Below are 15883 nucleotides of genomic sequence, written 5' to 3'. Positions count from 1 at the left end.
GTTTATTCCGCCCTCAATGAAGCATGCCCTCCTGGCTACAGCTACTTGGAGAAAGCCCGCAGCACTGGTCGTGGTGGAGGCTTAGCTGTCATCTACCGACAGGATTTGGAACTGTCACTCCTGCCCCTGCCTGTATTGTCCTCTTTTGAATGCCTTGCATTTAAATGTAAACCCCCCTTCGCCCTGACAATACTTCTGATCTACTGGCCACCCAAACCCAACTCAGCTTTCATCCCAGAGATACAAGACCTTCTCACTACGCTATGCACAACCTCTGCCAATATCATCATACTTGGAGATCTTAATATTCACGTCGACTCCCCCTCCTGCCACTTTGCCACTGAGTTTCTGCTACTTCTGGACTGCCTCAATCTGACACAGCATGTTAATGTCCCCACACACGCCAAGGGCCACACGCTCGACCTGGTCATCACAAACTCCGCCCCCATCAGCAATCTGCTGGTGTATGACCTGGGGGTGACTGACCACAAGACCATCTCTATGGAGCTCTTTTTCCAGTCCCCACTCAGCATGCCCAAACGCCAAATCCGCTTCAGGAACCTGAGGAACATCAACCCGGACACCATGACCCTGGATCTCCAGCATCTCTCATCTGCCACCTTCTCATCAGTGAATGAGTCAGTTGCTTATTACAACCACTCCCTGAACCGTCTCCTTGATCTGCACGCCCCCCTCAAAACCAGGATGGTCACCTTCTCGCGCTCAGCCCCTTGGTACACCGGCGAGCTGCGGAGAATGAAGACAGCTGGGCGTGTCCTTGAGCGGCGGCTCAAGGCCTCAGGACTCACTGTTTACCAGTTAGCCTATCGTGAAACACCAGAAGGCCTACGCACAGTCCCTCAGAGATGCACGGTCCCAGTACTACTCCTCCCTCATCAACAACAGTTCTGGAAACTCCAAGCAACTCTTCTCCACCATTAACCACCTCCTCAAACCCCAAAGTCCTTTACACTCCGACTCCACTGAGAAGCAGTGTAGCAACTTCGCCGCCTTCTTCACCAACAAAGTTGACACCATCCGCTCCCTCCTCTCTAGCCCCTCTACACCTCCAGTTCCAACTGCTGACCCACAGCTTGGGACAACCCAGCCTCTTCGCTGTTTCACCGTACAGTCTCTCAGCGAGAGGTTGAGGGCATCGTTAGGAGGATGAAGCCCTCCACCTGTGTCCTGGACCCCCTTCCGTCAGCTATTGTGAAATCTTACATCTGTACCATGAGCCCCATGATCACTAAGATCGTCAAACCTCTCTCTCCAGGCTGGCCATGTCCCCTCTGCCCTAAAAGACCGCTGTCATCAAACCTCGTCTCAAAAAACCCTCCCTTGACCCGGGAGTCCTGGCCAACTACAGACCCATTTCCAACCTTCCTTTTCTATCGAAGGTGCTGGAAAACCTAGTTGCTGCTCAGCTCCAGGACCACCTAAACTCCAACAAGCCTCTTTGAGAAGTTCCAGTCTGGTTTCCGCTCAGGCCACAGCACGAAACTGCCCTGGTCAGGGTCACCAACGACCTGCTGATGACGGCTGATGCTGGCTCTTCCCTCTCTCCTCATCCTGCTCGATCTCACTGCAGCTTTCGACACCGTCGATCACGGCATCCTCCTCCATCGTCTGCACTCCACCATCGGACTCTCTGACTCTCCCCTTGACTGGTTCAGATCTTACCTCACCGGGAGAACAGAGTACGTCTCCTTGGGCGAGGCAGAGTCGGGTACCCACAACGTCACCTGTGGTGTCCCTCAAGGATCAGTTCTCGGCCCCACCCTCTTCACACTCTACATGCTCCCCCTTGGCTCTATCATCAGCCGACATGGAGTATCATTCCACTGTTACGCTGATGATACCCAACTGTACCTCAGGATCAACCCCACCTCCTCTGCAGCCCTGCCTTCACCCACACTCACTGCCTGCCTGGAGGAGATACAGGCGTGGATGAAGCAAAACTTCCTGAAACTCAACAGCTCCAAGACCGAAGCCATTATAGTTGGCACCCCACACCAGGTTCAGTCATCCACCATCACCACCATCACCTTCTCCGGCCAGGACATTACCCTCTCCTCAATAGTCACCAACCTGGGTGTTAAAATGGACGCCCATCTCACCTTTGAGGCCCACATTAAACAGCTGTGCAAGAACTCCTTCTATCACCTCAGGAACATCGCCAAACTCCGCCCCACACTCAATCTGTCCGACGCCGAAAAACTGGTCCACGCCTTTGTCTCCTCCAGGCTGGACTATTGCAATGCACCCCTCATCGGGATCCCTAACAAAAGCATCCAGAAGCTCCAGTACATACAGAACAGCGCTGCTAGGATCCTGATGAGGGTGCGCAAATATGACCACATCACCCCCATCCTCAAAGCACTACACTGGCTACCCGTAGAACTGAGGATAGAATTCAAGGTCTCCGTCCTCACCCACCAGTGTGTCCATGGAACTGCCCCTCCCTACCTCAAGGAACTCCTCACCACCCATACCTCCTTGCGGACCACCCGCTCCAGCAACTCCTACCTGCTCAAACCCCCCAGGACTAAGCTCCGTACCATGGGAGACCGGGCCTTCTGCTCGGCTGCCCCCAGTCTGTGGAACGCTCTCCCCGACCACATGAGAGCACCACAGAGCGTGGAGGCTTTTAAAAAAGGCCTCAAAACCCATCTTTTCAAAAGAGCCTTTGCCTAGACCCTTTTACCATCCTTTTATCTTTATCTTTATTTATTTATTTTTTATTGCTTTTTATTAATTCTACCGTGTTGTGTCATGTCTATTTATACTGTTCCTGCTCACTGCCTGTAGCACTTCGGGATTTGAATTTGAATATGAAGTGCTTTATAAATCGAACCCATTATTATTATTATTATTATTATTATTTTAATGCGCATATCAAAATTGCGGAGACGAACCAAAAAGCCTTTGGAGGTGTATAAAAAGACGTACAGGAAGTCGGCCATTTTGAATTTGGAAAAATGTTCAACTGGAGTTTCCACTTTCTAAACTTCTTCAGCTCTGATCAGATTATTAAACCTGGAGTCATTTCAAACAGGAACATTGTTTTTTAAAGTGACATCATGTTTTCTTTATTCAGACTGAGGGACTGCAGTTTGTCAGAGATCAGCTGTTCTACTCTGGCCTCAGCTCTGATGTCAAACCCCTCCCATCTGAGAGATCTGGACCTGAGATTCAACAATCTGCAGGATTCAGAAGTAAAGCTGCTGAGATATCTTCTGGAGAGTCCAGACTGCAGACTGGAGACTCTCTGGTCAGTAAGGGGTCTCTGCTGGTTCAGCGGTATTGTATTAAACACAGGGAGGTGTTTCTCTCACTGGGGAATCACAACAGATCAGTGATGTTACCCACTGACTGCAAGCTCTTTCATTCTTCCATCAACTATAGAAGGCCAGCTGAAAATGTGAAGCCAAACTTTAATAATCAACTCTCTAACAGAAATATGGGATTTTACAGAAGAGTGGGAAAGGTAGTGTGTTTTTTATGGGATGTGTTTAGTTTCTAATGACTGGTTACTTCCTGTAATGCAGCTGAGAGCTGTGGCAGTCAGTCGTAGTGTTTGCAGAGAAGATATGATGGGATGTAAAGCATGAGATCAGTCAGGACTCTGAAGCTGACTCAAAGAACAAACACTTATTTTAAACTGGATCTAAAACGGTTGGGTTGTGTTCATCCCTACAGGATAAAAGGCAAGATAATCAGAGCCAAGATCCAGAAGACCTGTGAGTACTGAAACCATATCCTCCATTCATCAAGATATTGTACATTAAATCTGATCTTAAAAGGTCTTTATAGTACAACAACAATATATTGTAATTCCATTTTGTTACAGCTCTATTCAATCATTTTGGCTGCTAATGTTTCTCTTTGTTGAAGTTTAATTATTATTTCTGTCACTTCCTCCCTCCATCAGGTGACTCCGATGTGGAACAGGAAGTGAAGACAGATAGAAAGGTGAGAGAGGAGCAGTTGCACAGAGTGATGTGTATTTATTTCACCACTGAATTCAAATATAATTATTAGGGCTGTCAAATTAAACGCTATAACGCTCGCAATTGATCAAAATGATTCAGGTATTCGATTATGAGTTATGAATATTTCTATTTAATTTGTTTCTTTTTTTTAATGGGAGGTGTGCCTTAGAGGATTACATATCACCAAGTTGATTCAATAAATGTATATGACGATGCCATTTAAAATATCTGGATCCCCGACGAAATGGGAAATATTCCTACTTCTGTTCTTTGATTGGCTGGTAATACTGTACTGTGATTGGCTGGTAATACTGCGCTGTGATTGGCTGGTAATACTGTGCTGTGATTGGCTGGTATACTGTGCTGTGATTGGATGGAAATACTGTGCTGTGATTGGCTGGTAATACTGTGCTGTGATTGGCTGGTAATACTGTGTTTTGACCGTTTTGAAATTGACAATGAACTCAGGTGATCCAGACTAATTTGCATTTTTCAAATAATAAATAAATAACTTTGTTTGTTCCAGGCTCCTGAATCCTTCTCACCTGAACACAACATTGGATCTGCATACAGGTAATGCTATAACATGACCAAACATTATTTAACCTGTTAAGCCCTTAGCCTGTTTTTCAGGTCTCAGGCTCGAAAATGATATTCCCAGAACAAATGACCATATCTTCCCTTCTAAAAGGGTTAAATTAATAATCTTTTTTCTCAAAGTAATGATAAACCTGTGAGTTGGATGTAGAAAAATCAGAATCAATATAGATGTTTTTTATTTTAAAGAAAATTCAGATTTTACATAGTAAAGAACTGTAAATTATAGTGTCTGTCCAAAAATGATTTTTTACTTATAGTGAAAACTACCCTTGGATGATGGTAAGGTAGACTAAACGCTTTAGGAATCCAAGGTACAACATATAATAAGTACCCTGTATCAAGATTGATGCAAAACAAGTGACATTTGACCTTTTTAGAGAGATTTAGCCAAAATAAACCACTTCTGGGGTCATTTGGGTGGATTTTCCATATCTCTGGCTTCCCTTGCTCGATGTTGATGGTTGACACCTCTTTCTGACCGTTAGAGCCAATAGAATCGAAGGGGGAGTCCCCCACACACACTCATTGTGAAGAGAAGAGGTGGGGGCTTCGCGCATGTAATTTAGCATCAGAGTGAACCTATCTCTAGCTTTGACATCTGGAAACGGAAAAGCAGTTTTAATGCTTATGGATTATCAGAAATCATTTCAAAGGGACACAGACACATTGGATTAACCTATGGATTAACTTCAGCAGCGTTTTTATTGTTTTAATGCCATTGAAGACCACTTTGGAGAGACTACAGAGCCAAGGTAAAAATGTTAGCATTTTTAGCTACCTAGCGTCACCTGTTTTGATGTCCGTTTTTGCTTATAACGTCGCAATTTCGTATAATTCAGTGATAATGTGGGTGTCCATCGATTCTGTGTCACCTCACAATGTGAAACGATGTCATGGATGTAGAGAAGAGATACATAATAAGGTTTTGTGAGTGATATTCGGTGCAGTAAGGTGTTAGCATCTTTCGCTCGTTGCTAATTCAGAGGCTCAGTGTTAGCATTGTGGGTTTTCTTTTGAAAAAAAAAAAAAAAGATCAGTTAGATGAGTTTCTTCCCGTTACATGGATATAAAACATTCATAGTTTTTTAAATGAACATGCCCTCAGACACTGTTTCCTGCAAGATGTTGCGGCAGTGCCCCGGTACCGGGGTCTCTCGGGCTTAACAGGTTAAACGCATTCAAAATATATTTATTTTGGGATGAGGGACGATGGAGACTGATTCCAGCTGTGAGGAACTGCAGGAAGGCTGTGTAAGTCCAGAAGTGATTAACTTTATAAACTAATGTGGATCAGAAATTTAATTATTCAAATAAACAATTTAACATTTCTGCTTTCAAATATTGTGAGAGCAAAATAAAACCAACACTGTTTTCTATTTATTTATAAAAACGGTTAAATGGTACCATTTCTCTCTTCATATTGAGTGATGGAGGCGACATGTCAAACACATGACAGACTTTAGAGGTTTCTCAGCATGTGATCACACCACACAGCAGGACTTACAGTTATCAGAGAAATATGTTATTATTACTTTCTAGTAGTTTCTTTATCATTAAACACACACACACGTTTTTATCACAATGTATTAGAGCAGGGGTCTCCAACACGTTGCTCGCAAGCCCTCAATAAGTAGCTCTCCAAGCAAATCCAAAATGTAAAAAATACACACAAAAAAAAGGAAATATAATTAAAAGAATCTACCCTATGCATAAACGAAACCTCAATCATAGCGAACTCTACTACAACTCTATATCTATCTAACACCCCTCCTCCCTCCACCCCCCACAATGAATATCGACCAATCACGTTCTTGCAGTCGGGAAGAAAAGCAATGTGGAGCTCACCGCTTAGGAGTTTGACCTTTCCTTCTGGCAGAATCTACAACACATCAGCCCCATTGAGCACAGCCTATTCATGCCAGCTTATACAGCACATGAGGGGCAGAGTTTTACTGTGTGTGTGTTGCAACTTGCATATATATGTATTGCACTTGACGCACACACACGCATGGCGTAATTTCCACTGGGGACAGGGGGGAAATGTCCCCAGTGGACTTTTAAAAGAAAAAGTTTCCCGGGGGTGCATGCCCCCGGACCCCCCTAGAGGAGGTGAGGTCCCCCCCTAGAGGAGGTGAGGTCCACCCCCAAATAAAGCACGTTAAAATAATGAAATTGCAAAAAAAATATTTTAGTACACACTAAAAACGGGTCCCACAGACCCAAACAGCACACAAAGGTTAAAGGTCAGCATATAACATATATGTTAAAACAGTGGTTCTCAACTGGTGGGTCGCGACCCAAAAGTGGGTCGCGGACCCGTTTCGAGTGGGTCGCGGATGTGTGAGTGAAGAAAAAAAAGTTGAAAAAAAAAAATTGGATTTTTTTTTTTTTTTTTTGGGAAAAAAGTCAAACTTTTATTTTGAAGGCCCGATTTTCTAACGCTGTGCATGCAGTCGGCGTTGGACTGGAAGTACCGGAGACCATAAACGGTTTTGAAAACTTCTGTCACGATCATCTTCTCAATAAAATATCTTTGCTGATGTTTTTTCGAGTCTTCTGGCCAATCAGAATCAAGATTGTTGCCGGAAGTCCCCACGGAGAATAACTTTGCGGTAGAACTCTTCTTTATACATCCATGGGTACAACTTCAGATAAAAATGAACACATAATGAAATATGACCCCCGGTTTGATGATTGACAGGTCACAGAACAACGGGAGCTATCTACCCTTACCCACAATTTAAAGTAAGTCACACAGACTCTCTCCTCTTTACTCTTCTCGCAGTCAGAACAAAGTGAAAAACAAACAATGGCATAAAATATTATTAATATGTCGGGTATAGATTTATTTATTTTCTTCTCAGAGTGTACCAGAATGCGTAGTTTATGTTAGTATTTCTAAAAATCTCCTGGGGGAGAATCCCCACAGACCCCCCTGCTGGGGTTGGGTTTTCAGCATGTGTGCCTTTTTATATAGTTCAGCTTTGATTCCATCATCTCATTAAACCTTTTTTAAAAGCATACTTTAGTTCTGTGAAGGGATTTAAGGGATATATGCACTCTACTTCACTTTAATTAATATTGTATGCTCAAAAGCGTAGATATTACAGCACGATTTTTTGTTGAATAGATTTGAGTGCTTCAAAATGTTGGGTCGCGATGTATTGACCAAGTAAAAAGTGAGTCCCGAGGCCTAACCAGTTGAGAACCACTGTGTTAAAATGTGCTAAATATATACACTGCAACAAAAAAAAAAGAGGAGCAAAAGTAGCTCACGACTTATTTTTTGAAAGTAGCTCTCATCCTAAAAAAGGTTGGAGACCAATGTATTAGAGTTTAAAATAAGGTCTATATCATTTCCCAACAATAACAGAGTTATGTCTTAATGCTGATATACTGGGAACATCTGATGGTTTTAAGTTGAAAGTATTTAAACTTTATTGGTTTGTTAATTGTGTTTCTGTTTGCAATACATTTCCAGATGCTCAGAGAAGCCAAAACATCCTTCATCCATCACATCCAAATATGAATGAACATTTAAATATGTACATCTGTAATATTGCCAAGTGATTTATTTAATTGATGTTTCTTTGGTAACAGTCACTGACAGCAGGAGCACAGACATGTGATCAGATCACACTGACAACACAGTCAACTCTATTATTATATATTATTATATATAATATTAAATGGACTAACAGCAAATGTCTATCAGAACATATGTCAAATATTTGTTCATCAAATGCTTGAGGTTAATATGTTTCCTCTTTTTTTAACATATGTTGTAATATATGTGTTATTATAGACTTACAGACTGTGGACTCTCAGAGACTGAATGTGAAGTTGTGGCCTCAGCTCTGAAGTCTGACCCCTCCCATCTGAGAGATCTGAACCTGAGTGAGAACAAGCTGAAGGATTCACGAGTGAAGCTGCTGAGTTCTGGACTAAAGAGTCCAAACTGCAGACTGGAGACTCTCAGGTCAGTTCACTGACTGCAGTTCATACAGATCTGTTTATATTTATCATTTTCTGAATTTACCTGAGAACAAATACATTTTAATAATTCTTCTCACTTTTGCTAATGACTGAATATTTATCAGAATATCAAAGAGAAGGTGAATGTGTGAGGGAGAGAGTTTGAGCTTCCACAGACTCACACTGTGCTCCATGAGTCAGTGGAGATGCTGTCAGTACTGATGAGTTGTGAGGGAGATGAAGGAGTTGTTAAAGATCTGATCAAAGTAAAAGTTCCAGATTGTCAATGGATTGTTTCTACATCATCGCTGACATTAAAAGCCTGTTTAACTCTGAACAGATTATTAAACCTGGAGTTATTTCAAACAGGAACATTGTTTTCTAAAGTTACATCATGTTTTCATTATTCAGACTGAGGTACTGCAGTTTGTCAGAGATCAGCTGCTCTGCTCTGGCCTCAGCTCTGAAGTCCAACCCCTCCCATCTGAGAGTTCTGGACCTGAGTGAGAACAAGCTGCTGGATTCAGGAATGAAGCTGCTGAGAGATCTTCTGGAGAGTCCAGACTGCAGACTGGAGGCTCTCAGGTCAGTTCTACATCTTTAACTTCTGTGCTGAGATCAATATGTATTTATCAAAGTGCCGCTCGAGCACCGGTGCGATGTTTGCAGATCGCGTTAGAGGCTGTACACGTGCCGGCTTTCTGCTGCTTAAATCCACTGCTGTGATGAACAAGCTCCCAGAATGCAACACGGCTGCGCTCAGAGTAAAAATAATAAAACAGATGGAGCATGATTTAACTTCAGGAACTAACTGTCCATACAAGTCTGGTTGGTTTGGTGTGAACGTTTGAATATATGTAACTGGCAGTACTTTATGAATATGAAGTGTTTATCGTCTGTCTTACACTGTCACATAGAGTAGTTATACAGCAGAGACAGCACTACAGCGCTCTTCTGACCGGACGTTTACTGACTCTCCTGCTGAATCTGGCTGGCCATAGGTTATTAACAGTGGTTGGATTTCCTTTCAAACGAGCCACAGCAGATTCAGAGGAACGCTTCAGCACAGACTTCACTACAGACAGCGCCTCATGGTTATGTAGGCTGACATTTCTCACTGAAATATTAATATACATGCCTTGATGATGTCATTCTTTATAAAGCCTCCCCCACACGTTATTGAGCGAGGGCTTTAGTTCTTCATTATCTTCTGAGAGTCCCTTCCCTCTCCCTAAAGATAATTTGATCATTTAGTAAGACTAAGAGCAGAAACTAAAGAGCCTGCAGTCTCCTCTCTGTTTACTGGTTCAACAAGTAAAACTATTGAAAAAAAAAAACACGGACTATCAGCTCAATTTCACTTGTTCTGTCTTACAGTTTTTAACCTGTTTGGAGTTTCCACTTTCTAAACTTCTTCAGCTCTGAACAGATAATTAAACCTGGAGTTATTTCAAACAGAAACATTGTTTTCTAAAGTTACATCATGTTTTCTTTATTCAGACTGAGTGGCTGCAGTTTGTCAAAGATCAGCTGTGCTGCTCTGATCTCAGCTCTGAAGTCCAACCCCTCCCATCTGAGAAAGCTTGACCTGAGTAACAACGATCTGAAGGATTCAGGAGTGAAGCTGCTGAGAGATCTTCTGGAGAGTCCAGACTGCAGACTGGAGACTCTCAGGTCAGTTCACTGACTCTCTGTTACTGCTGGAGATCTCATTGTTTCATTAGTTATTCAACCTAATTCTTCATCATACATATATTACATCCATACGTTTGTAAATGTTGTCGTAACAGTTGATTGTTTCCTAAAGAAACTATTATTCTTCAACTGTTATTTGTTAAAGTAAATGCATGTTTTTTTTAGTAAATGGTCTGCATAAAGAAGGTCCTCTGAACTAATATTAGTTTTACATAAAGTTTAGTTTTTGACAGAGAAATGTTTATGTTCCCATCATTTAGACGTGTTTTCACAGATAATAAACAGAAGGCTGATATAATGATGATCCACAATAACAGAATGACAGTCACTCTAATTCAGGGAAAAGATCATTGATTAGGACGCAGTAATGTTGAGCTACACATTTCAAACCTGAACATCTGACTGGATTATAAACTGATTTTTATCCTCATCATGTTTTCTTTATTCAGTCTGTGGAACTGCAGGTTGTCAGAGATCAGCTGTTCTGCTCTGGTCTCAGCTCTGAAGTCCAACCCCTCCCATCTGAGAGAGCTGAACCTGAGTCACAACGATCTGCAGGATTCAGATGTGGTTCTGCTGAGAGATCTTCTGGAGAGTTCAGACTGCAGACTGGAGACCCTCAGGTCAGTAAGGAGTCTGCTGGTTCAGCAGTTCTGTATTAAACACAGGGAGGTGTTTCTCTCACTGGGGAATCACAACAGATCAGTGATGTTACCCACTGACTGCAGGCTCTTTCATTCTTCAAGCTGAAAATGGCCTTCTATGAATTGGGTGTGTCTGTGTGTTTATTATTTTTTTTTATTTTGGTTGTTTATTCATTTATTTTCTATTTATTTAATCAATAAGCATTATGCTACTTGTTCAGTTGTGCAAGTTGTCATGTTAAATAGGTCTCAGTTGGGAGGGAACCTTGTTTCCAGTATTTTGTTTCCCTTAGGACTCATTTGATGAGGGACAGCCAGCCATCTTGAAAAGGCCAGCGAAATGTTTGTCACTCATGTTTTGATCAGCCACAGGGCACACGGGCAGCCGGTGAGTGTTTTTGTTTAAATATGTGTTTATGGTGACAGACTTTTGTTGTGTATGCTTTAAGTAATTTGTGTATCATGTGTTTTTTTTTAGGTTGATAACCTAACTTTGTGATACCATGTGCTACTTTGAATGGAGAAAAGCACATTGAATAAAACATCAATTCTACACTAAGCCAGTAGTCATGCCCCGTGTTGTCCAACCCTTTCGGTGGGAGTAAAACTGAACAGTTATCAACCGTTGCGCACCTGGAAGAAAAGAAGCCCTGTGGCGTGGGATAAGAAAACAAATGACAAAACAACCAGCAAGAAAAATATTGGGAATGCTCCAGGTGCCTGATGCATGCTAGCTAGCAGCAGAGTGCTAACAAGTGCTAGCTAGGCTACCTGAAGCTACCAAGCTAGCTTCCTGAAGCTAGCAAGCTAGGCTAGCTGGGCAGGCTAAGCTAGGCTACCAGACTGAAGCAACTGAGCTATCCTCCTGAAGCTAGGCTAGCTAGACTATCTGACTGAAGCAACTGAGCTGAAGCCTAAAGTCCCTGACACACCAAGCAGTCACCAGAGAACTCGCTGACGCCGACTGTTGCGTCGTCGTGTTCTCCTGCGTCTTGGCCATGTGTCACACTGGAACACACCGCAAAGACTTCAGCCGAGCACGTACGAACTGCGCATGCGTGAGTGGCAATAACTCTCCTTACCAGCAGGCGGCGGTAGTGTGTATTCGTCATTCAAAAGAGGCAACAACCGGAAGACCGAGAAGAAGAACAGACTGCGTGATCTAAACAAACAACAAATAGTGTGTGCGTTCCAATTTCACTCTCGTCCATCGAAAACGTGTTTTGTGCGGTACTGGAGCTATCAGCCATTGGAGTGTTGCTTGTGGAAGACATTCTCAAGCAACCGTTTCGCTTCTCATGTACTGTTTCGCTAGCTGAACAGCCAATCAGAGTGATGTCTTTGTCCGACTGCCTGTGGCCGATGTTGAATCGGCCATGAAAGGCCAAATAAGGCGTGTTGAGTTTGGGCGACAGGGCACGCTTCGTCGTCCGACTAACGAAAATGGCCGATTTCGGCCTGGTGTGTCAGGGCCTTAAGCCTAACCAGAATAAGCTTACACACTGATGAAGTGGTTGGCTAGCCCTGGCTCAAACTGAAGCTTGAAGGAAGAAGAACCATCACAGCTTCAGGAAGCTCAAAGAAGAAGCTAGTAGCAATAGGCGTTGAACTGGAACAGAATGGGTGGTGATAAAGAGAAGCCAGAGTCCAGTGCCAAATTGGCAGAAGAGGCCGACGCTACCGAGAGGACGCTGGCGTGTTTTTCGCCGCTCTTCATGCCGATGCTTACTTCTCATGTCTACCACTCCCTGCCGTCAATCTATTTAATTCCCAGACAAAGCGAAAAGATTGTTCTGCCCTGGTTTTGTGTTTCTGCCATCTCTGTTGCTCAGCCGATTATGTTTGGCTGCTGTTTAGCTCCTAGCCTCTGCCGTCCTGCCATTAGCAAAACGAGCTCACCGTCGTGCTCTGCTACCCGTGGAATCCCCGTTCCGGAATTCTCCGACTGGGCTCCTCTCTGCCACACTCACAGGACTATCCACGAACCCTCCCTCAGTCCTGCCATCCCAACTGGGCTGTTTTCCATCACCACTGCTGAGGTTCGAGGTCCGGTTTCTACCAGGCTAATGGTGCTAGCTGCTAGCTGGCTCGCCGTTCTTCTCATGATGCTCCTCCAATACTCCCCGCTGGAACTTCTAAACCTTTTCTGCCACACTATCCCTGACTGCCTCGCAGTTATAAAAACCCTTGGGCTTCTGCGTCGTCCACGCTACATACACCGGGAATCCAGATGCAAGTTGTTCTACTCCGAAACTCCTATCCCCGCAGGTGTTTCCGACAGACGGTCTGTCGCACAGCGATGTCGTCATCACAAGAAACGACGTCATCCGACCAAACCTTCCGTTCGCTCTATCTACCTGAGGTGCTGACAGTGTGCTGGTTTCTCCCTCCTTGTTCCCCCCAGCATCTATGAACAACCATGTGACGTTTATGCTGCTGAATACCCGCTCCCTCAACAATAAAGCACTACTCATCCACGACATTATCACTGACAGAAGCATTGACATCCTATGCTTAACAGAGACATGGCAAAATCAGCAGGACTTTGTGACACTCAATCAAGCCACACCCCCAGGCTATCTGTACATCCAGAAGCCCCGCTCCCTGGGTCATGGTGGTGGATTGGCTATTATCCACCGAGCTGGCATCCTGGTTAAAGAACTCCCAGTACCTACTACCACCTCATTTTAGTGTGTTGTCTTCAAACTGGCTGGGTCTGCTCCACTCCAGGTTGCCCTCATTTACCGCCCACCTAAAGCTTCCACTACCTTCCTGTCTAAGCTGTCTGAGTTACTCACCTCTCTCTGCTCCATGTCTCCATCAACTCTCCTGCTCGGTGATTTTAACATTCACGTGGACTCCAGTAACTGCACATTTGCTGCTAAATTCCTCTCACTTCTGGACTGCTTCGGCATCAAGCAACATGTCCAGGGCTCCACCCACACCAAAGGCCACACGCTGGACCTGGTGTGCTCTACCGGCTCTCCGCCCCCCAACCTACAGCGCCCCGACCTGACTGTATCTGACCATTACGCCATCCTCTTCACTGTTCCGGTCTCCCTGCCCAGGCAGCATCCTAAACGCAACATTATGTTTAGGAACATCAAGACTGTGAGTGCACCGGCTTTATCCGACCTGATAGCTACCCACATGGCCTTGGCTCCCTCCGACTCCACCGTGGATGGCCTGGTAGCCCACTACAACACTGCCCTATCCCTCAGTCTTAACTCTCTCGCCCCCATCAAAACCCGGACTGTTTCCTTCACCCGCCCTGCCCCCTGGTTCACCTCCTAACTCCGCCGCTTGAAGGCCTCTGGTCGCCAGCTGGAGAGGCTCTCCAAAAAAACTGGCTTCACGGTCCACCTCCTGGCCTTTCGTGACCATGTCAAAACTTATAAGGAAGCTCCCTCCCACGCCAAGACTCACTACTACTCCCGTCTCATCGGTGCCCAGCAAAGCAACCCCAGAACACTGTTCTCCACCATCAACCGCCTTCTCCGCCCCCCTGACGCCCCCCAGCCCTCAGGGGCTCCCGATCTGTGCTCCAAATTCCTCGACTTCTTCCAGGCAAAAGTCGAGGCCATCCATCAGCAGCTCCTGGCGCCTGGCCCTCCCCCCTACCTGCACCTCAGCCACCTGGTAACGCAGCCCCAGGGCCGCGCCTCTCCCACTCCAACCTCTCCTACTTCTCCTCTCTGGATGCTCTCCAAGTGGCCAAACTGGTCTGCTCGGCCAAGACCTCCACCTGCTCCCTGGACCCCATGCCCACAGCCCTGGTCAGGGACTGCCTACCCACCCTCTGTCCCTACATGGTGGTCATCATCAACGCTTCTCTGGCTCCTGTTATAGTCCCCACCAGCTTCAAAATGGCCTCAGTCACCCCCATACTCAAAAAACCTGGCCTGGACCCCGACGACCTCCAGAACCACCGGCCGATCTCCAATCTTCCCTTCCTAAGCAAAACTCTGGAAAGAGTGGTCGCTGGCCAACTCCATCTGTACATGTCCAACCATGAGCTCTATGAGCCCTTCCAATCCGGCTTCAGACAGCAACACAGTACTGAGACCGCCCTCATCAAGATTACCAATGATCTCCTCATTGCTGCTGACTCTGGCCGCCTCAGCATTCTCATCCTCCTGGACCTCTCTGCAGCGTTTGACACCATCTCTCACAACAACCTCCTCACCCGCCTCTCAGACCTCCTAGGTGTCACTGGCACAGCGCTGTCCTGGTTCACATCCTACCTCCATAACAGGAAACAGTTTGTCTCCATCAATGGCTCAAATTCACCCCCGGCCCCAGTCCACCACGGTGTACCCCAGGGCTCTGTGCTTGGCCCCCTCCTGTTCACCATTTACATGCTCCCCCTCGGCCAGATCATCCGACATCATGGACTCAATTTCCACTGTTACGCTGATGATACCCAACTATATCTCAGCACTACTCCATCCTCCCAGCTCCCCCCTCAGTCTCTCATCAACTGCCTGCATCACATCAGAGCATGGATGTCGTCCAAATATCTCAAACTAAACAGCAGGAAAAAAGAGCTCATGGTTGTGGCACCTAAGGCGCTGCTCCGGAAGGTTGGTGACTTCATCCTCGAGGTTGAGAGCTTCTCCATCTCCCCATCTCCTGAAGCCCGCAACCTGGGTGTCATCCTCGACTCCACCCTTTCCTTCCACTCCCACATCAAGTCTGTGACCAAATCGGCCTTTTTCCATCTAAGGAACATTGCCAGACTCCGACCGTCACTCTCGGAGTCGGTTGCCGAAACCCTAGTCCATGCGTTTGTCACCTCCCGCTTGGACTACTGCAATGGTGTCCTGTTTGGGGTTCCCAACAAAACCCTGGTCAGGCTCCAGTATGTTCAAAACTGTGCTGCTAGGGTATCACACATACAAAGCCATGGCAGCACATCACTCCCACCCTCATCCACCTCCACTGGTTGCCGGTCAAGTCCTGCATAACATACAA

General features: G+C 45.4%; 1 protein-coding gene across 1 annotated transcript in view; it reads left to right on the top strand.

Moving 5' to 3' along the window:
* The window catches only part of LOC117497557, a 58878-nt gene that overhangs the window by 24151 nt on the left and 18844 nt on the right, over positions 1-15883 (top strand). Inside the window, exons 5-12 of the mRNA XM_034149527.1 lie at positions 8982-9155; positions 10071-10239; positions 13178-13193; positions 13314-13576; positions 13640-14098; positions 14219-14476; positions 14542-15254; positions 15348-15492. Of these exons, the coding sequence (XP_034005418.1) occupies positions 8982-9155; positions 10071-10239; positions 13178-13193; positions 13314-13576; positions 13640-14098; positions 14219-14476; positions 14542-15254; positions 15348-15492 (2197 nt within the window). The remainder of the gene's footprint in view (positions 1-8981; positions 9156-10070; positions 10240-13177; positions 13194-13313; positions 13577-13639; positions 14099-14218; positions 14477-14541; positions 15255-15347; positions 15493-15883) is intronic.

The sequence above is a fragment of the Trematomus bernacchii genome, unplaced genomic scaffold (assembly GCF_902827165.1).
Source record: "Trematomus bernacchii unplaced genomic scaffold, fTreBer1.1, whole genome shotgun sequence".
NCBI lineage: Eukaryota > Metazoa > Chordata > Actinopteri > Perciformes > Nototheniidae > Trematomus > Trematomus bernacchii.
The sequence above is the reverse complement of the archived record's forward strand: the minus strand, read 5'-3'. Positions and strand labels throughout refer to the sequence as shown.